Here is a 23,086-nt window from a genome sequence, read left to right on the forward strand (position 1 = left end):
TTCCCCATCAGCCGAGTCGCCAGCACTACGGCTCCCTCAGCCTTGAGCTCAACCATGTCCCTTGTCCCTACGCCTCTCCTTGTCCCTTCCTCCTCAACATTATTTATTCCTTATCACTTATTATTTATTACTAAGTGCTGAACAATTATTTACTAATTTAAATATCCCAGCATCTTAAAATTATTTCCACTTTAAAGCTTGAGAAACTGAGGCACAGAAAGACCTCAGCTAACTTTTTTAAGGTGCACAGCAGGAAATGGCAGAATCTGGGACATGCTCCAGAGACCACCATGCTGGGCTGCCTCTCCTGACCACGGCTGAGTTCAGCCAGGTCCACCTGGGAGAGTTCCTCATACTCGCCCTTCCTGCCACTGGCACCATGATAGTTCAGTCTTCAGTATTTCTCATCAACTATAGTCATCTAACAGTGCTCTCTAAATTTCTTCTCTCCCCTATCTAGTCTGTCCTTCACAATGTTAGCAGACTGCTTAGCTTAAAGTGAAATATAATTTTATCACTTTTCTTGCTTAATAGTCTTCAGCAGTTCCTCATTTCTTCCTGAATTATTAGTAAACTGAAGCTGAAGCACCAATACTTTGGCCACCTGATGCGAAGAGCTGACTCATTTGAAAAGACCCTGTTGCTGGGAAAGATTGAAGGCAGGAGGAGCAGGGGACAAGAGAGGACGAGATGGTTGGATGGCATCACCGACTTGATGGACATGAGTTTGAGCAAGCTCTGGGAGATGGTGAAGGACAAGGAAGCCTGGCGTGCTGCAGCCACGGGGTCGCAAAGAGTTGGACACAAGTGAGCAACTGAACAACAACTGTCTCCTTTACCTTGGCATTCAATCCCTTCACAGCATGGCTTCAACTTAACCACTCCGACTCTTTCATTTCCCTATTCTTCAAGTGAATTAATGTGAACAAGTCTACGCTGGCCCACTCGAGTACTTCTGCTCACACTGCTTCTGTCTACATGTAATGCCTCTAGCTATTGCCTCTCCTGAGCAGCTGTGAGGCTCCATCTTAAATGCCATCTCTCCCACAAAGCCTTGCCCGATCAGATGTACCTCTCTCCCCTTTGCCCTTTTTCTAAAGAACGTTCTCTCCATCACACATCTACACAAGTTCAAAATGATGACATTCATAGCATCTTCTACATTTTGCCTTTCATTATTTTCGAAGGATTGCTATTCATGATGTTGTCTTATTTTGCTTCTATAATGTAATAACTCTGAGGGCACGTTTATACATCCTGAGGGTACATTTTATACATCTTCTTCCCTGTAATGAATGCCTAATAAGTGAAGCTTTCACAGTAAATCTGCAATAAAAATTTATTAAATGAAATTGAATGTACAGACTAGTTGCATTAATTCTCAACATAAATGAATGATTAAAAAAAAAGAGAAGCCTCTTAAAGAAAAAAAACTGTCTGAAATAAAATTAATCCTTACAAATAGGAAGATGGTAAAATGTTTGAGAACCTAGTAAACGACAGACAGAAACTTTACAGAAAAAAAGGTGTAGAGGATGAAATCCGAGTCTTTTGTACTATACCATGAAAAACGCGTCAAGCGTCTGAACAGGCATATGCACCGATAAGACTATTGGCTAATAGGGCGTTACCTTGGCAACTGTTTGTTCGGCGATGGTGCTAGGCCGACGCTGGCGGGCATCAAGTCTCTGCTCCACAGGAAAACTGCTCCTGTGTGATTTCAGGCGCTCCACCAACAAGTAATAAATGGCAGCAAAGTGGTTATAGCTCTTGTTCTGCAAAGCCTGCAAGAGAAAACAAGTGCCAAAGGCAGAGAACCATAAAAACCAATTCAGTAATTTACACCTTTCTAAAAAAGGGGGGAAAAACACAACACTACAAATCAACTATTCTTCAATAAAATTAAAAACATAAGGGGATATACGTATACCTATGGCTGATTCATGTTGAGGTTTGACAGAAAACAACAAAATTCTGTAAAGCAATTATCCTTCAATTAAAAAAATAAATTAATTAAAAAAAAGAATGCAAGGAGTCTGGCTAAAATAAGTAAATAAATAAAGAAGGGAGGGAAGATATCATGTGTTCTTAAAAAAAAAAAGAGTAACAAGCAAAGTATGCCTCAAGATGAAAGGTATTCCAGAATTCAGAATAGAAAACAGATAACTTCATTAAGTGTATAAAGGGTGATACCTCTGAATGACTTGACTGGCCCTTTCACATTAATTGGATCCATTTATTTTTCTGCATGCAGAGAAAATGCCATCACTGTCTCCTGTAGACGTTCCCTAACACTGTCACTGCAGTCCCATCTCATGGCTGTAAGGCTGGTTAGCAATCTGAGCCCATAGGCTCTAATTCCACAGCCTCGACACGGGCCCAAACCACTGCCACCCCTGAAGTCAATGATTAAAGTCTTTGGGGAAATTTCTGGTGATTATTTTGGGCTGGAGAATGACATCTGGACACTAGGTTGAGAGACGCTGTGTCTCCATTCTTAGGTAATTTTTTCCTCTTGTTTTTGCAGTCCCACCCTCTTGAAACCTTGAAAATAAAGTTGCTTCCCAATTTTTCACATCCCTGGCCGGCCAGCTCTCCAATGATGCTAATGAAAAAGAAAAACAGCGGCTCCTCTGGCTTCTAATTCCACGTGACAGGCTGCATAGGTGCTGTGCCGTGAAGCTCGGGCGCAGAGCGCCGGCAGCAAACATTGCGGGCTGAGGGAACCGCGTTCACAGCTGCCGTCACGGGCAAGGACAAAAAAGCCTCGCTGAGCCCGTGATAAGCAAAAGCAGAGCAGTGTGGCTTCACTCTGGCTACAGTGAAGGAAAGGCAGCACGGGCCACGGTACTCTGTCTTCACCGGGGCGTATTTTATATTCTTGTTATGCTTCATTCTTAAAAATACTGTTTTTGACTGCTGTGGAGGTATTAAAAATATGTATATCCTATGAATATGCTAACTACTAAAGGGCAGAAATAAAGCTGATGAGGAATCTCCCAGGTCCATGACCTTCTCAGATCTATGACCCATACAACTTCCAAATCAGGAATCCACCTGCTGTTGTTGCCTTCTGAGTTTCTTCAGTTCACAACTAAATCCCACTGGTTTTCCTAAACCTGATGTCTTCCCTTCTTCCTTCATGTTCAGCTCTCTGCCTTGTTCTGTATCTGCACGCTTATGTTCCATATAAACTAGCTTATTACCTGTATAAGAGTTTATGTTTCATCTTAGAAGAAACTTTCTACTGTTTATTTGTTAAGTTTTCATCCCTGTGTTTCCTCAAACATACATAAGGCTTCCTTTTGAATTTTTTGGCATATGGGGCAAAGGCAAGAATTTATATATTGATTTAAAGAGCAACCAAAAACAGAGTGTGCTGAAATCTCCAGGGAACACTGACCTGCATGCCGAGGCGCTGGTTTGGCCAGAAGACCAGGATGACAAGTATGAGAATGAAATTTTAAGTTACTAAGCATTGATACAACAGAGTCCTGAAACATCTTTAGTCAAATCTCCAATCCCTTTACCTCGATGGTTTTCTGTTGATCTATTCCAAGGCCGTGCATTAATCGCAGAACCTGCTCATTAAACTCCCCGATGGACGGCTCATTTTCTTGCCCTTGTGGATAAAGAACAGGCCTCTGAACGGGAACTTCCACGAGCATCCACTTATGTTCCTTGATTTGCGCTATGGTCAGCCGTTTGGCTGGGTCCAGGACCAACATCCTTCGAATCAGGTGCTCACAATCTACAGAAAACACAGTGTTACAGAAGTCATGTGATTTGCCTTGCACTGAGCGGTATTTACCTGACTCATGACTTTGTACAGTGGTGATAATCTTTGTATCCTCCACAGTGTCCACTGGAAAGCAGAAGGTCAAATGAGTAAATAAAACCTGAAGGCTATTTGTATTCATCCAGTTCACACAATGAATGCTGACATGTGAAATTAACCATCTCCGTGAATGAATACTTAAGAAAAACAGGAGGGTGTAGGTCTATTCAAATCTGTACTAAACGAACCTTCCTATTGAATTTCTCAATTGAAAATATCTAGACACAGACTTAGATTTCCACTAAAGAAAGAGAGAGAGAAAAGTCTTCTTCCTAGAACAACAAATAGTAATGGATCCTTCCGGTCACTTCTGAGGCTGATACACTAAGACTGTGTGAGGCAAGGCCCTCCAAGGAACTGTTGCTATTCTCCATTTCAGTGCAACTGAGAAAAATGTGGGTGAAACAGCAGTTACTTCTGATGACACGAAGTGAACTGCACTGCCGCAATTCTGGACACTTGCTTATCCTCTGAGCTGATATCACCCTCCTTACTACCCCGCATAAGCTAACCTTCCATCACGAGCTAAGCGCCAGGCACCATGCTAAGAGCTTGACACAGATTAATTTAATTAATCCCTCAACATCCCTGTTAGGAACTATTGTTATTTCCATTTTATAGAGTAAGGAAACTGAAGCACAGAAATATAACTTGCCAAGGTCAGACCACCAGTAAGTGGTGTACTCAGGATGAAACCAGGCAGTCTGGCTCCAAAATCCACTCTCTTAAGTACCAGAACATTACTTCTGTTACTAGGAACTGGTAAGTTAAGGATGATAACGAAAATCTAAACTGAGTGAACTTAACTGCTGCCTATGCAGCAACTCAATACAAGACTGGAAGGGATTATAGCACTTCATCTTAATTCAGTTGTTTTGCTAGTTGGTTTCAAGTTTAAATAAAAAGCTTAATTTTGTAACCTCCCACCAGAAGATATGGGAAAATCCATTTCATACTTAGAGTGACATGGTGGTAAATCTGTATCTACAAAGTGCTTCTCAAAGGCTAAAATAAACACCCAGAACACTCACAGACGAGGGCAAATGGGAAGATTTACTGTTCTTAATCTGGGACACTCTCTGTTCCACTTACAAGTAGGAAGGCTGGAATTTCTCTTACCTACATGGAGGGGGTTGCTTATTTCTATGACTTTTAAAGTGACTCAGTCACTTTATTTGGCACCCAAACTCTTAGAAAAAGAGAAGTCTTTCTTCAGGCATTCATTTGGAGAAAAAATTCTGTAAAGCACAATTTTAAGATAAACAGGTTGTTACCTTCTGACATGAAATATGGAATCCGGAATCTTCCTTCTAAAACTCTCTGCCTCAAAATTGGAAGAGTTGGTCCATCAAAAGGTAGAGCTCCACAGACAAGGACGTAAAGAACCACTCCCATGCTCTGTGGAAGAAAATAAGGCTGTAATTTCTCTACTGAGAACTCTGAACTCTCTTTGTTTTCCTAAAATATCCTCAAACTCTTAAGATTATATGGACTGAAAATTTCTGTTTGAATTTACTACTATCTCAGAAATAATAATAAAAAAAAGCTGAAATGCTGACTACTGCAATAAAGCATCCTATAATAAATACCAAAAGAACTAAACTTAATCATTTTGATTACTAAACTTTAAATCACTGCTGATATTAGGATGATAACATCTTCCCCTAGAAATTCTTTCCTACAATTTTTACTCTGATTAATTATAGGCCAGTGGACAGGAAAAGTATGAACTACTATCTATGTGTTAGGTACCAAGAGCTTCAAAATGGGCCAAAATGATAATGTGTTATCATTATAGATGCATTTAACACAGCAAAGCAAAGAAATACCCAAATATCCAGCTGTGGTCCTTCATACTGCTGCCCTTCAAAGACTTCTGGGGCTGCATAAGGGGGGCTGCCACACCATGTTGCCAGCAGTTCACCACTTTTAAAGAAATTTCCAAAACCGAAATCTAGTGGGATGGAAATAAACGTTACTTTCATCTATGCTCTCGAACTATACTGAATTTTTCATACTAATTTTATAATACGCTGTATCAACAATACCACTACTAATTCACTCTGTGAGCATGGGGTGGCATGTAACTTGTGATGTTTCCTTAGCATTTACCACAATGAGTAGCAAATATTAAGCATTCAATAAATATTTCTTGAATGAATGTGTTAATGAATTAAGTTTTCTTCTCAAAGAGAATGAGTGAGAGGCTGGAAAAAAGACTTTAAATCATATATTTTTAAGGCTGAAAAGAAAAATTCCACCAATAAGGACAACCAGCTTGAATTTGGTAATTTTAGAATTTCAGTGACTCCATGATTTAGAGCTCTTGAGCTTATACGGTCTCTAAAGAAAGAAACAAATGAGTGAAACTCTAAGATATTTACCTAAACACAACCAAGGGACTGGCTGCTCTCATAGTCATTACCCCAAGGTAGCAAGATAACTTTCTAAGGCAATGAGGACAGTGTTTCCTAAGTAACAACTCTCTGAAGTGTTGGCTCCCACATCCTGAATAGACAGATCTCATCTGAACAGCTCATTAACATGTGATGGCGCTGTGGCTCGACCACAGGCCACTTATCATCATTATCACTTATTTACTCATTTTTGTAACATGGTGGCATTATACTAAACAGTTAATGGCCTTCCCCTCATGATATCAGTCACACTGAATCTGCAGCTTTGATATACAGCATATGCACTCTGGAAGCACTGTACTCAGAGGCCTTCAATACACACGGAAGTTACCACGGAAGACAAACACAGTGAGCACTCTGGTGTAAATGCAAGCTTTTGCTAAGCCCTCACAGAGTCTCATGTTCTCAGCGGAGGAACAAACTCCTGTTATTTTGTAAGTTACAGCCATACTGTCTTTATGCTGCAACAGACTCCTGCCTGAAGGACACACCTTAGTGATAAGAACTGGCTCTCCTCCGGCTAGTGTCTGCACTGCATGGAGGGTGAGCTTTCAGAGGTGCCCCCAGTGGGCTGGAGCAAGTCTCCTGCGCCAGACTGACTGTCTGTGGGACACAGGCTCAGCCCTCCTGAGCCTCAAGCGCCCCAGCTGTAACACAGAACACGTGTAGCCAGCAGGCTGCTGTGCAGAAACTCAGCCTCTACTCCCATCTTGAGACTATGGTGCACTTCTCTGCTTAGTTTCAGTTTTGGCTGCGCTGGGCTTTCCCCAGTCGCAGTGAGGGGGTCTGCTCTCTAGCTGCGGTGCGTGGGCTCCTCAGGGCAGTGACTTCTCACTGCAGAGCACAGGCTCGAGGGCGCGTGGGCTTCAGTAGCTGTCTAGTAACTAAAGTCATTTAACCTTCCTGGATCTTTCTTTCTGCACCTATAAGTGTGGGGATAATCTGCCTACCCAGATAGGATGCTATGAGGAGTAAAGGAGATAAGAACGTAAGATTCTTGATTCCCGGAGCACAGTAGATGTGAAGTGTTAGCTCCCTTCTCCTTAAGTGAAGCCATCATTACCAATGACTGCCCTTCACAGAAATGGGTCCTGAGAAAATACACCGGAAGGGTAAACAAGGTGTGGAGACGGACTTTCCTGGTGGTCCAATGGCTAAAACTCCAGGCTCTCAATGCAGGGGGCCTGGGTTCAATCCCTGGTCAGAGAACTGCATCCCACACGACGCAACTGCAAGATTCCGTGTGCCGCAGTGAAGAGGGAGGACTCCACATGCCGCAACTGAGGCTTGGCACAGTCAAATAAATAAGGAAACAAACAAATGTCAGAAAGAAAAAGAGCCGTGGAGAAGCTTAAGGGTTCAGAAGAGAAAAGATGGTGCACATGGGGAGAGGGATGGTGTGTCTAAACCTGGAGGAACAGCGGTGTGGTCCATCCTTGGCGTCCAGAAATGCAAGGCAATGAGAATGCCTCCCTCCATTACGCAACTGCAGTCAGTCCTATACTTGGCTTTCCAAACTGACTGTCAGAGAGGTCTTATCTTCTCAACCCCACCTCTATACCTACCAATTCACACCCCATCACAATCCGTGTGTTCATATTGACAGGTATTTCTCATTTTCTAAAAATCTACAGTCAAACCAGCCAAGGACAGATGGTCAAATAATATCCAAAGAGGAAGATGTTAATTCCAGTCACATGGAGAAGCACAAGAAGCTCTGGGATGTGTGTTTGGAGATCCTGAAATAGGTCCAATAATTGCTGTCCTTTAAACCATAATCACAGGATGAGTCTCAGCACATGTAAGTTGAGGACACTCTCCAAATAGCACTGTTACATTTTAATGTCTCAAAGAGCCATTCTCAACCCCTTCAATCTGAAACCCTTTCCCCCACCCAGCCCCGACTCCTGTAGAACAAACTCAAAGAGGTACATGGGCCTGTCGGCTTGGACTCCACTCCTCTCAGCACCCTCACTGGACGCTTCATCGGCAGGACGACAGCAAAGTAGGAGAGCACCGCAGTGCCTGTGGTGGCCTGGACTCAACCTCGGCTACACCCCTCTGGGACAAAGAAAGCTGCCTGCTGCCGCAGAAGAGGAGGGCTACTACACAGACGTTACCTCTACTTCCTGTAGGTAACTGAAGAAAATAGGAACTTGAGCCTGCAGGAACATTCAAAGAAGCACTGCAACACTATCAGGTTCATTAGAATTATTATAATAGCATTTAGGTAGATGTCGTCTATAACCCTGTCGAAGCATTAAATATTTTATTTGTAATCATGTGATCTATGGGTTAAGGAGGGCTTTGGAGTCAGGCAAATCTTGGGTTTTCCACTTAGCTGTGTGATCTTGGGCAAACTGATTTCTCAGAGTCCTGGTTTCCTCATTTGCAAAATAGAGACAATGTCTACGCTTCACAAAGTGACTATGAGCAATATATAATGAGTATATGTATATATGTACACTTAAAGTAGATAATATATAATGCTTTAGGTATGCTACTGAAACACAGCAGGTGCTCAATAAACAGTACCCATTGAGTAAGCTACTCAATACGAGGGAAGAATAGCAATTCTCTCTGTTTTACTTATCTGTCTTCCCTATGAGACTAAACTCCTTGAGAGTGCAGAAGGGGGACTGTACCCCCAGAACCAGCACACTGACAGCAGCTGTTCAATGAAGGTTTGCTGAATGAATATGTTGTCATCATCTCTTAAAAGCGCCAGAAGCTGATCTAAGGTTTCCTAAGATGATTTCTTCTTAATAACCCCATGAGGTATCCTTATTCTAGGAGGAAGTGAGGGTAGGATGTTAAGGACCTTGCTAGAAATTACACTAAGCTGCAAACTTGCAAGAGAAACCAAATCTGACACTGTTAACCACCTTTATGTCCTTCTCCGGCCCAGTGACATGTAGCTATTTTTTGAACAAGTTAATAATTATCAGGTTTAAGAAGTGGCGATGGGAAGACACTTAAAAGTCTTCTTGTTTCTTACTGGAATCTGGACAACTTGCTTTGTTCACAGTCTGCAGCTTTCTGCTTAAAGGCATACAGTGAAACAAGGGGTGACCAAGAGGGATGAAATATGAAAACAGTAGAGCTATGCAGGATTTTTTATCGTATTTATTCATATGGAATGGGTTAATGCTTCAGCACATGAAATTCCTTCCTTCATCAAACATCTGAGTGCATACATGTGTCAACCATTCTAAAAACAAAGAAAGACAGTCTCCCAACAATAGTGAAAAATCAAAGACCCCACATTATTATCTGACTTTTGAAAAGCATTATGAACAGTCACATGTGCATTCCTCTCTATTCTAGACCCAGAGCCAAATTGTCCTGCTGGAAAGGAAATCTCCTTTTAGTTTAATGCCTAGTTTAATGTCTTCTCTAATGCTCCGATCTGCAAGTGAATACCTCAAATGATGGCTGCTATTTCCTCAGACACTTTTTTATTCTTGTTTCTCTGTCATAGAATGTATGCCATGTTATGATGGATTTGTTTTGATATTATTTAACTTTGAATTCTGAAATAAATTTAGATTTACTGAAGAGTGGCCACAATAAAGTAAGAAAAACTCCTTCTGTCCTTCATGCAACTCCCTCCTCTAGTATTAACATTTCATATAACTATAAATAATCAAAACCAAGGATAACACTGATGCCAACACTGTTAATTAAACATGGACTTCATTAAGATCGCTCCAGTGTTTTCATTAATGTCCCTTCTCAGTGCAGTATTCCACAGTGGACTCAGTTGTCATGACTTCCTTGTTGTTTAGTTGCTAAGCCGTGTCTGACTCTGCCCACGGACTGCGGTCCACCAGGCTTGGACTTCTCTATTTTGCAACATTTCCTCAGGCTGTCCTTGTCTTTCTTGACTGTGAACAGGGCAGGCCACATGTTTTGTAGGCTGTCTCTCAGTCTGGGTTTGCCAGGTGTTTTCTCACGATTAGATTAAGGTGATTACTTTTGGAGAAGAACATCACAGAGGTGATGTATTCCTCTCAGGGCCTCATATCTGGGGGAGCAGGTATTATGCCTTAATTACAGGTAGGGTTAACCTTGATCTCTTGATTAAGGTGGTATCTGATGGGTTACCCTATTATAAAATTATTTTGCCCTTTGAAATTAATAAATATTTTAGAGAAGATACATTGACACTCTATTTACCCTATTCTCCTTAAACTTTCACCTGTTATTTTAGCACTCATTGGCAGATCTTGACTGTAGCAATGATCACTGTGGTGGTCTAATGGGGAGCTCCTGTTTCCTGTGTTCTTTCAACAGTATAAATTACAACTCTTCAAGAGTTGTCCCTTCTTCCCCTCTTATTTATTTATTGATCAGAAAATTTCTTTATTTTTTACAACACTCATATTATATTCATCATAACTATTTACTTTATTCTTTGGATTACAATTCAATACTGAAAGAAGAAAGTGAGAGTTTAATAGCTCAGTCATGTTTAACTCTTTGCAACCTCATGGACTGTAGCCTGCCAGGCTCCTCTGTCCATAAAATTCTCCAGGCAAGAATACTGGAGTGGGTTGCCATTCCCTTCTCCAGGAGATCTTCCCAACCCAGGGATCGAACCTGGGTCTCCCACATTGCAGACAGATTCTTTACCATCTGAGACACCTTCTGATGCTTAAATAGTTCCAACTTTGGCCACTAGGAGATAATTCAGGTTGGCTCCTGTATCCTTTCAACAATGCCCCCATCTTTTAAAAATTTCTTTTTAAGTATTTCCTTATCTTTTGGTACCAGAGATGTTCCGGGCAGATCTTGTACTTTCCTGTCCCATCCCAGGAATCAACCACTTTTCCAAGGAGCCCTGATTTCTTTTACAGAGAAATGGTATTTAAGAACCAAGACTAAGACCTTGATGTACTCACTGCAGCTGGGCTGTCATCAAACAGAAGAAATATATGTATGAATGCTTACCGGTGTACACACACCCACACCCTATATTTATGTTGATTCCTTTCTATATGTATATGCATTAAGAAGAAATGTTAACCTATGAGTTCATATTGATACTTCTTACTCCAATTCAGGGTTCAGACTAGCATTATTTTGATATTATTTTTATTCATACTTGATTGACTAAACAACTTGACAAAACTTTGAAGGTATAAAGTTTTTTTCCTCGAGGTAATTTGTTATTTGTGTGGGAATAATTGCTTGAACTTCCACTCATAACATACCTTGAATTTGTCAGCTCAATCAAGATTCTCAACATTTCTTGAGCATAGCAGGGAAAAGACAAATCTTTCTCAAAGAACTCTTAGCTTCAAAATTTTAAGATATGAAAGCATAAGTTTTTGAAGCAAAATGACAACTAGTCCTTCAACATGGTGTATGAGTTATAATCAAATCCAAAAATCATTTACATCTTGCCTACTTTGGACTAGGCATTACACACTTGGTATTTTTGTATATATTATCTCACTTAATATATTTTGTATATATTATCTCAGTCCTGTGAGGTATGAATGTCCTTACTTTACAAAGGGGGAAAGTGAAGCTGCTGCTGCTGCTAAGTTGCTCAGTCGTGTCTGACTCTGTGTGACCCCATAGACGGCAGCCCACCAGGCTCCTCTGTTCCTGGGATTCTCCAGGCAAGAGTACTGGAGTGGGTTGCCATTCTTTCTCCAATGCATGAAAGTGAAAAGTGAAAGTGAAGTCGCTCAGTTGTGTCTGACTCTTAGTGATCCCGTGGACTGTAGCCTACCAGGCTCTTCCATTCATGGGATTTTCGGCAAGAGTACTGGAGTAGGCTGCCGTTTCCTTCTCCAAACTGAAGCTGAAAGTGGTTAATTGAGTTGCCCAAACTATTTATACAGCTCCAAGTGGCTGTACCAGTATTCATATACAGGTCCTTTGAACTCCAAGCCAGGTGGGTTTTTTTGTTTTTTGTTTTTAACTGTATCACCGTCACTCTTCAGAGAAATTTAATACAACTTAAAAATGGAGGTAAGGCTATTACAAATCCTGGGAAAAATCCTTTACATTGTACAGAGATGAGAGATTTTCTAATTTATCCCTCTGCTACCAGAACTTGACAAGTGAGGGCTTTCTCATCTCTACAATATTGAATGCTTTGTTAAAAGCATCCTTAATAAGTGAATGGGAATAATTAGAATGTTTACAAAGCAAATCTCAAATATACACCTACATTCACTTTAGAAATCCATATTTATTTTAAGAATGCATGACATTTTAAAATAGACACATTTTGTCCTTTTCATGTGAAGATGATTTATGGCATCTTATACTCCGAGGCATATACTCCAAGGTTTTACTTTGACATTAGCTTTGGAATTTCCTGCTATATCTATATTTCCTCACTTAATTTTCATGTCACATAAAATGTCAATAAAGAAAGCATTTGGGGTAGAGTTTCTAACTACAGAATAGATTAACTACTGTTGACTAGTTTGCTCAGAAATCAACTTGGCCTCACAAGCTGAGTCCTCTAATTATTATCTAACTAACCACTAACAGACCATGGATATATTTGAAAACAGTATTAGAACTGCTATTATTGTTTTCTGCTTTATATTTTTAAAGTGATTGATTGAGCCAAATCTTCCTGATAAGAAAAGCCAACTATTATTACTGTTATCACTAAGTTACATAAATTATCAGTGTCCAAACACCATTAGCAAAGGGTTAATGTTTTAGGAACAACAAGGCCTTACAAAGAGCAAGCACCATGATATCTGGTCCCATCACTTCATGGTAAACAGATGAGGAAACAGTGGAAACAGTGACAGACTTTATTTTTTGGGCTCAAAATCACTGCAGATGGTTACTGCAGCCATTCAAAGACGCTTGCTCCTTGGAAGAAAGGTTATGACCAACCTAGGCAGCATATTAAAAAGCAGAGACATTACTTTGCCAACAAAGGTCCGTCTAGTCAAAGCTATGGTTTTTCCAGTAGTCATGTATGGATGTGAGAGTTGGACTATAAAGAAAGCTGAGCGCCAAAGAATTGATGCTTTTCAACTGTGGTGTTGGAGAAGACTCTTGAGAGTCCCATGGACAGCAAGGAAATCCAACCAGTCCATCCTAAAGGAAATCAGTCCTGAATATTCATTGAAAGACTGATGCTGAAGCTGAAACTCCAATACTTTGGCCACCTGATGTGAAGAACTGACTCATCTGAAAAGACCCCAATGCTGGGAATGGTTGAAGGTGGGAGGAGAAGGGGATGACAGAGGATGAGATGGTTGGATGGCATCACTGACTCAATGGACATGAGTTTCAATAAGCTCCGGGAGCTGGCGATGGACAGGGAAGCCTGGCGAGCTGCAGTCCATGGGGTCACAAAGAGTCGGACACAACTGAGCGACTGAACTGAATTGAACGGAACAAAGAGTAAATAAGCTGATCCTGTTTATTACAGTCTGACGGGAACAAAGCTCATTAGCGAATACTCTCAGAGTGAAACAGACCAAATATTAGCATGCATACAAATCACCTGGGGGACCGCTGAAATGCGGTTCTGATTCAGTAGGCCTGGGGTAGGGGAGTTCGAGAGTCTGCACTCCTAACAGGCTTCAAAGTGATGCTCACGCTGGTCCCCTGACCACTCTTCCAGTAGTCAGGACACAAAGAAAAAAACAGAGGTCATGAAAAAGATACAGAAGATGTGGAACAGCTTGTCACTGTTTATTGTTGTGAAACAGAATTACTGAATACTTTCAGGATTTAATATTTACATGACAAAGACTAAATAGAAGTCCTTAGGTAAACTATTTCAAGTCATTTTTTAAAAAAGAAAAAAAGCAACAAAACATAGAAAACCAGTTTTCAAGCTAAGAAAAAAGTAAATGATTTCCAGGAATCAATATAACCCAGGCAACTTTTAATCTCCAATAGTGTGTTATAATGCCTAATTTATAATTTTAAAAATCCTCCTACACAGAAGCAGATGGCTTTAGTGTTAAATTTATCCTTGTTTCTAAAATTGCCAGTAGAATTCAGATATCCAGTCTTGCTGAAGAGTTACATGTCTTTTTTGTAGTTATTATAATGGGAGAGAAGAAGACAATTTTGAGGAAATGAAAGCTGACAAATGAAAGGTAGGACAGTGTGGAGCCAGAGCTGACCCATTGCACAAACTGAATACCAATCAGCCATGGCTGACGTCAATGCGTACTGTGCTGTCCACGGGCAAGAGAAGGCCAGCTGCACAGTTTACTTCCGAGCATCAGTCACCTCCTCCCTACCTGACGGGAGGACACAGGCACAGCCACCACAGCTGAGACGAAATGTGACCCTGCTGACCATGGTGAGACATCTGTCCAATGAGACAGTTTAGTGAGCTAAGAAGTGAATTAAATGCTCTTCCTCAGCCCAAAATGGAGTGGGGAGGAGGAAGCAGATGAACAGGGGAAAAGTAAGACAAAAGGAAACAGAACCCTTTGTGCCACCTTCCATGTTCCAGGCTTAATGTGTGGCCAGGGCTAAGCAGGCTTGAAGGATAAAGACAAGGTCTCACTCTGTTTGCTGATGCAAAGCTCTCTGCACATTTTACATAATACTAGTGGCAGGAGGATAACAAATGGAAGACTTTTAATAAATATTTTACTAACAAAACCTGTTTCAGCCTAAACCACCCTTTTTTGGTTTCAGGGCAGAAAACTAGAATTATATATACAGAAATCTGATCTCCAGTTCTTCCAGTAAGCAGGAAGGTAGCTAGAAGCAATCACGAGAGATGATGGGCTACTTATAGATTACAGGTCAGTTCAGAAAGGAAGCATTCCTCTTGGGCTAAAGACAAGAGACCTGTGATGCACAGGTTAGATTTAGTAGGCTTCTTACATACAACTAATTACACTGAAGGTCCCTCTTAGAAAAATATATTAATTTGCATCAAGCAGAAACAATTTAGAATATAAATGATAAACTTTCCTTGTACCTCTGAGATTTGTATTTATGAGACTTTAAGTCTTGGTAATTAAAAAGACATGGTGGGGGGGTTATATGGCTATCAATTTTTAAGATTTGTCTTCACATGGAATCAATTATACATTGAATACAAATATCTAACTGTTTACATGGTGCCAGGAATTTTAATTAACAATTTATTTAACAAACACTTAACTAGCACTACCTATGTACCAGGCACTGAAGTTTGAAAATACTAACTAATAACCACTATGAGATATGAACTTCCATCACTCCCTTTTAACTGATAAGGAAACTGAGGACAGAGAGATTAAGTAACATATCCAAGGTCACGCAGCTTGTAAAGTGCAGAGCCAGGGCTCAAACCCAGGTAGCCTGGCTCCAGAGCGCATAATCTTACCTATGACCTCCCTGTGTCTAACATTATCACTAATCCTTACAGTGTTCCTGACAGACAGATTAATTTCTGTTTAATAGATATGGAAACCTAGGCTCGGTGAAGTTAAATAATCAGCCCAAGATCACACAGCTACTAAATGGCACAGCTAGAATTTGCACCAGTACCGTCTGATATCAAACCCCACATTCTTTATGTGATGCCTTGTCTGACTTCTGATATTTTTTGAAAACTTCCTCTGAGTAATTCATACATATTAATTCTTATCCAAGTATTCATTGTAAGCATTTCAGATTAGGGAAGTTGAAAAACAAAACTAAGTGTTTCTCATCAATTTATTCTCAAGTCAACGCCTGCAGAGTCATAGCCGAAATAGCATGGAGGAAACAGTACTGCAATTATTAAAACTAATGAAAGCCAAAATTTCTTTGCATTCTGCCTCTGATTCTGAATGTCCCAACACACATATTTTGTGAAGGCTGGAGGTCTCATAATTGAGGCAATGAGCATACATAGGTGTGGGTGAACCCACGGCTCACCAGTACCTGAAGTCTTGTACCCACTAGAGGAGCATAAAAGAGAATCCGATTTGAAAGCCAAGATTCTGTATTTATTAAAATAAAGCATGTTTGAGACTTCCATTCCATTTTCTGTCTTATAAACAGAGGCAAATATTTTAATTTAAACCTAGTTTTGGTTTACACTTCTCTTTAATTTCACTGTGTGTGTGCACACGCATGCATGCTCAGGCATGTCCGACTCTGTGACCCCATGGACTGTACCCCTCAGGCTTCTCTGTCTATAGAATTTTCTAGGCAAGAATACAGGAGTGGGTTGCCATTTCCTATACCAGGGGATCTTTCCAACCCAGGGATCGAAACTGCATCTCCTGTGTCTCCTGCATTGACAAGCAGATTCTTTATCATTCGTGCCACCTGGGAAGCTCCAATTTCAACATACAGGATGGCTACAACAGTTCGTTTATTCAGCCCATTTTCGTGGCTCAGAGGATAAAGCGTCTGCCTGCAATGCAGGAGACCTGGGTTCGATCCCTGGGTTGGGAAGATCCCCTGGAGAAGGAAACGGCAACCCACTCCAGTATTCTTGCCTGGAGAATTCCATGGACAGAGGAGCCTGGCGGGCTACAGTCCACAGGGTCTCAAACAGTCGGACATGACTGAGCGACTTCACTTTCACTTATTCAGCCCATTTAGCAAAAGATGTTTATAAGCAGAATAAACACAGAATGTATAATTTGAGGGAATAATTTTTTTGTATTTTATTCTGAGGTTCTGTAATTTTTCCATGGAGCCCCATCTTTCCTACATGTGTTAGATTTATTTAAAATTCAAGAAGAATCCTCAGAGACCAGAACATGTTTTTAAAGGGAAGCAGAGCAATAAAAAAGTTAGATAAAAATCAATGGATAAAAATAAATACCCTGGAGGAATTCTTTAACAGCACTGGAACACATCTACACTTCCGAGGGGGTGTGGAATCCTTCATGATTCCGCATGGCGACCTGTCCAGGCTCTTTTCCTATCACTCCTCACCAACACTTCCTCTCCACTAGCTCTGGTCTGCAGTTTCCCTACACACCGAGTTCTCTGGCCTGCCTGCCTCTGCCTGAAGCGGCCATCCCCACCTCACCTCCTCAGCTAAGTCTCTTCCCTTCTCCTTCTCCCTGCCAACCCCCCCACAAATGCCGCCCTCCTTAATAAAGTCTTACTAATGACTTCCCTCATTCTTCCAGGCACAATCTTCTTCTAGCCTCACGGCTCGGCTTGTACGGCAATTATCTTTCTATGCTGTATTCATTTAAAGGTCTGGTTCTGAAAAGATTAACTCCTTGAGGTAAGAACACAGTTGAGCTTTCTTGCACTGCTGTTGTTTTTGCCTCGGAACATCTGAATCTCCAGGACTTAGTGGAGGAGCATAGTAGATGCTTAATAAACATTTGCTGAAATTTGGGGTCAATGTGGTGAGGGTGACAGAGAAAAAAAATGTGGGCGGGAGGGAAATCTGAACGCTTAGCTAAACTGCATGCACATGTGTGTGCGTGTATTCACTCATGAGACAGAGAGTCAAGGACACTGAATGTGTAACTACGGAATGACGGAACCCGAAATTCAGGCAGTGAGTGCTCCCTCGGGAATAACTGACACACGGCTCTTGGAAACGACAGGCTGGTGTACTGCAAGAAGCACAGACACTGTGCTCAGAGACCAGGCTGGAACTCCAGGTCTGCTGCTTATTATCTGAGTCACCTTGGCAAGTTACTTAATCTCTTTCATGTTTCAGCGTTTTGTCTAAAAACTGGCAATAGGTACACAGCTCCTAGGGTTGCTGTGAAGGTTAAATGACCCAAGTACATAGCAGAGTGCCTGAAGACAGTGAAGGCTCAGTAAATGTTAGCTGTTACACCAGCTTCACCAGAAAGAACAACTTTAGGTTTCTGACATTTTACCTGTCTTCCAGAGAAAAATGAGAGGATTTTGAAGTTCAAGTATTCAAAAATAAAAATAGCAAAAACAAACAAATAACTAGATTTCACATAATGACAGAAATACGAAGTTTATCTACTTACAGGTCAGAATTACAGAAGACAGTATTATAGCCAGGCAAAACTTGGTTATAACCTTAATGGAATATTCTGCATATTCTATTTGCAAGTTTCTTTGGCGCTCCATTTTGCCATTTTCTTTTGAGATGTTTGTGACAGCACTTTGTAATTCCTATAGTATATGACTCCCACCTCTAACATTTCTTTCTCTGCCTGAAATGACTCCCAGAACTCCTTTAATAAAGGTATTATTTTTCACAGAGTAAAGAACTGCCCCCCAATCCTCTTAAAAAACAAGTGCCTTCTCTGACAAGGACAACTTTGGGGCAGCTGAAGCTTTCAAAGAGAAGTAAAAAATCCCAGAGGCGTGCACTACAGAAGGTTTGCAAAAAGAAGTGAAATGAATGGGGCCAAAGGAAGGGCCAAAAGAAAAAGGAAAAGTGGGAGAAATGGATATACATTATAAATTACAGAACCACTAATACTGCATTTAAATTACATAAACACTAATACTACATTTTTAAAACAAAAAGACAAATCAATACAAATCTTTATCTATATAATGGGAATGTAGCAAATTAATGTAAAAACGCTGTCTTACTTAGGCAATTCTATTAGAGGAAAAAAAAACAAAGACTACAGAAGGAAAAATCTAGTCCATTACTCCCTGAAACATACGTAACAGTGGCATTTAATATTAATTTTAAAATTAAAGTAAACTAAGTTAAAAAAGTAAGTGAAATTCATTTGTTTGCCTTTCCTAAATGCCCAAGACAAAAACTGATCATAAATGGCATAGAAGTAGGCCAGCTAAATGCATGAATCAGAGGCTTCTCACTTCTATTTTATACCACGATGAAGCAAATTAAGGCATTTGCTTTCTCCCTAAACTTAGTCCAGTGGGTACCCACCCAAGTTAGTCATCTACTTCTTGCTCAGCTTCTCACGTGTGGATGTCTGTCCGTTTTTAATAAACCTAGGACAAATCACCACCTCTTGTAGCTTTGATAAACTTTTGCCTTGTGCCTTTGATACTCTTCCAAACTCTAACTGGAACAGACCTCTCTCCTTCCTACACCTACAGACTGCTGCTGCTACTCCAGTGCACACCCACGTTTTCTTAACAGGACAAACGCAGCAGATTCCCGATTAGTCTTCCTGCCCAGTCTCACCCACATCTGCCACCTGTCCCCACTCTGTGGCCAGGGTGAGACATCTTTCTAACATGCAAATCTGATCATCTTATCCAGTCCTGCTTCATCCCCACCCCCACCCTAAAAGTTCCAACAGGCCATGCTCCCCACTACCTACAGAATAAACTCTACCGTCTTTTTCATGGCCTTCAAGACTTTTCATGTTCTGATCCTTGCCTACCTGCTCTTCCTGTATCAATCTCCCATGCCTACAGATCTTGTATTTACCTAATAGTGAGCAATCACTCCCCACCATCTCCATCTCAATCTCTTTCTCTCTTTTACCTGTGATATTTACACAGTTGGCCTGCCTGTCTGTAATACCCTACACTTCTGTTTATCTCCCTGGCAAGCTTCTGACTCATCTCTCAAGCTTGAATTCAGGTAGTTCCTTCTTTGTGAGCCTCTGGATTTCTCAGATAGACTGATGTTCTCTGACACCTATACTTCTATTGCAGTCTGTACATATAGTTTGGGGCACTTACCATGTTGTATTTTCATTATTCTTATTTCCCCACCAGACTTTTAAGATCACAAGAATTGACTTTTTAGATTTGTATCCTTAGTACCTAGCACAGCACAGTACCTGACACATAAATATTGACTGAATCAGAGTTTTGACCATGTGAATAAGCAAACTTGGAATATAAACTATAAAAGTCTTTGTTAATTGTGGAAGGGTTAGGAGGAAAACTAGCAAAAATCATCTTACTCTCCATGTTGTAAATCAAAACCCCGTTGTATCAGAAGAAGGCAAGGTGCTTCTGTGTCCCCAGTATTCTCATTCTCCTGCGGTCACCTCCTTTGTCTTATTTCTGTCCGCAACCTCTCCGCAGCCACCAGTCATAGTGAAGAGAGCAGGGCAGAGCGCCAGTAACCTCCGCTGCTCTTCCAGCCCCCTTGGCCCCTCCAAACACTCCTGCCATGCTGCGTGTTGAACTAATTTCCCTTACTTTTCTTTTTTTTTTCTTTTTCCTTACTTTTCATTACACGCAGGACTAAGGAAACAGATAAAATACACTCTGCGAGGGTGGGATGTCCTAGGTAGGAGTGCTCCTGAAACTCTGCCTGCAGGTCTGTTTCCACACCCCGAGTGCTGTGGCTCACGTCTGATCACGTCAGAGCCAGCAGCGTCCCAGTTACCTGCTATTTTGATATTCATGTTGTTATCCAGCAGGAGATTTTCAGCCTTGAGGTCACGGTGCACAATCTGCCGACCGTGACAGTAATCAACAGCAGACAGGATTTGCCAGAATTTGCGCCTGGCTTCAGACTCATTTAACCGGCCATGGTTAGCAAGGTAGTCTGTAAAAGGAGAAAGAATTCAGAATTACTCACACACACCAAAAAAAAAAACACCCCCAAACCCACTGTTAATATCAGGATTCCCCCCCACTCAAAAACTTTTTTTAATAAAGAGAGTTAGGGTTGAAGTAAAACAGTTTCCAAGTTCCTTGTCCTGAGAAAAATAACTCCAATCATATTTCACTGGGGTCTGGATAAGTGGACAGAGCCCAAGACCAGACATCAGCAATTGGCATAATATAATTCAATTATTCACAGTATAATTCAAAAAGCTTCTTTAGGTTAAGAGGCACAAACTAATATGCACAAAACCAATAAGCAACAAGGATATATTTATTGTACAGCACAGGGAAATACAGCCAATATTTTATGATAATTTTAAAAGGGGTATAATCTGTAAAAATAGGGAATCAATATGTTGTACACCTGAAACTAACAATATTGCAAATCAACTAGACTTCAGTAACACTGTAAATCAACTATACTCCAATAAAAATTTAAAAAACTGTACTTCAATTTTTTAAAAATGCATTTTAAAGCTTCAACATTCTCTCTGCTCTTTGTAATACATTTTGAATACTTTTCCTAACCATCTTTTAGAAATAAAATTTATTTAAAACAAAGAACATAAATAAATTCTCGGACCTCTCATCAGACAAGGGATATCCTTCCTTTAAACAACCATTTGTGAAGTTATTGGACAAACCACCTGTAACAGAAGATACAACAGTCCCTGGAAGTAGCTTAAATAATTCACACCTTGTTCTCCTGTTCAGGGGAGCAATTCTGATCTACCCTAAAACATGCAGACTTGTTCTCAAAACCATGTCCTCGAAAAAAGTATACTTTGCAAGATACATTAGCTCTTTCTGTGCAATATTATAATATCTATTAAAGTATTTTATTTGAAAATTAATTCTATATGAATTCAATAAAACTAAACATTACAATTTATTCAAGTTTCACCTGAAGATCTGAAAGGCCTCTGACATGATTTTTTGAGGAAAATGGGGTCAACATAAAACCTGAAAGGCTTTTCAGTTTAAGATTTTTTCTGAAGTTAGGAACTGTATGAGTGAATTAATATTCACAGTCAACATCACGTATTTTCTGCTCTACGCTAATTCAATCTTTTTGGCTAATGCTATCCTCAATATTTACTGTAAAATTCACTAACATTTGTATAGCACTTTACAGTTTACCAAGCATGTTCATACCACAGTGTCTCACTTAATCCCCCTAACAGTCCTCTATGACAACTATTCCTCTAATTCCCACTCTGTGGATGAGGACCCTGAAGGCACTGAGCAATCTGGCTGAATTCAGACAACTGGTAAGTGAATGGCTGCTCTGGGACTAGAGCCTGTGAAAAACATTAAAAAAAAAACACAAACTGTATCAAATGTCTTTACTAGACTCCTGCTAAAGTCCTAACTATCCTTTCAAAACCCTGGTCAAAACACCACCTTGCCCTGAAAGAGTCCCTCGTCTCTCAGGTAGTATCTACTAATCTCTCTCCTCCAGATTCCTCCTCACTTATAACACACTGTCTTGTACTTTAATTATCTGTATGTATATTATAAATATCTAATGTGCAGACACCTGCAGCCCAAACACTCTGTGCGTTAGAAAATAAAAGATCCCTTTATTTAAGCTTCTTGAAGATAGACCCATATCATTCTCTTCTGTACTCCCCACATTGTTTATAGCACTATGCACAAAATAGCAGAGGTGAAATACTGAATACACAGCTGACGAAGGTCTTAATACAGATGGTATCATGAAACATTCCAAAAACAATATGATGAAAGTATGGAGCAGGAATGCTCTATTCTACATGTTATAGGCTTTAAATGTGAGTGAACTGTGATATATTTGTATATATCTACTGTTAAAACAAGCTGAGATGAGTGTGTCACAACTCCCCTTTGCCTTTATAGAGCACACAGTAACCATTTATACTTGTAAAAGGGGAAAAATGATCACTTAAGAACAAATCTGTAGACTTTTCAGCCAAAATGTCCAAACTATCATCAGAGTGACTCTAAATACCTTGGCAAGTGAACAATGTGCTTTCTATTCATAATAGTAAACTGGAGCCTCATTTCTCTGGATGAGCAGGGGCATGGGTTAATAAAGGGCAAATGCAAATTCCCAAGGGGAATGCAGTGTGTTTTATGTAAGGGATTATCTTCTGACTAGTTAGTTATAACCTTCCTAAGAGTCTACATAAATGCTACTTAAACTGTATCACTAAATGAGACAATCTTTCCACAGACAAAATGACTGACTTTTCCAAACAGACAGAATTTTTTCCTGTTGAAAATTCTGAGTCAATGTGGATCAATGGGAAAAATTTTTTTGAGATTTTTGACAACACAGGGAAACTTAACAGATGCAATATGAATAAGTACATGTAAATATATGTAGAAAAATAACCCA

General features: G+C 40.3%; 1 protein-coding gene across 3 annotated transcripts in view; it reads right to left on the reverse strand.

The window, feature by feature from the left end:
• The window catches only part of SIK2 (salt inducible kinase 2), a 129,872-nt gene that overhangs the window by 22,051 nt on the left and 84,735 nt on the right, over nt 1-23,086 (reverse strand). For all 3 annotated transcript variants that reach the window (XM_070473597.1, XM_020882237.2, XM_070473598.1), the window contains exons 4-8: nt 20,483-20,644; nt 5,668-5,792; nt 5,113-5,236; nt 3,531-3,751; nt 1,632-1,784 (exon numbers count right to left, since the gene is read on the reverse strand). In XM_070473597.1, coding sequence (XP_070329698.1) covers nt 1,632-1,784; nt 3,531-3,751; nt 5,113-5,236; nt 5,668-5,792; nt 20,483-20,644 — 785 coding nt within the window. The remainder of the gene's footprint in view (nt 1-1,631; nt 1,785-3,530; nt 3,752-5,112; nt 5,237-5,667; nt 5,793-20,482; nt 20,645-23,086) is intronic.

The sequence above is a fragment of the Odocoileus virginianus genome, chromosome 10, assembly GCF_023699985.2.
Source record: "Odocoileus virginianus isolate 20LAN1187 ecotype Illinois chromosome 10, Ovbor_1.2, whole genome shotgun sequence".
NCBI lineage: Eukaryota > Metazoa > Chordata > Mammalia > Artiodactyla > Cervidae > Odocoileus > Odocoileus virginianus.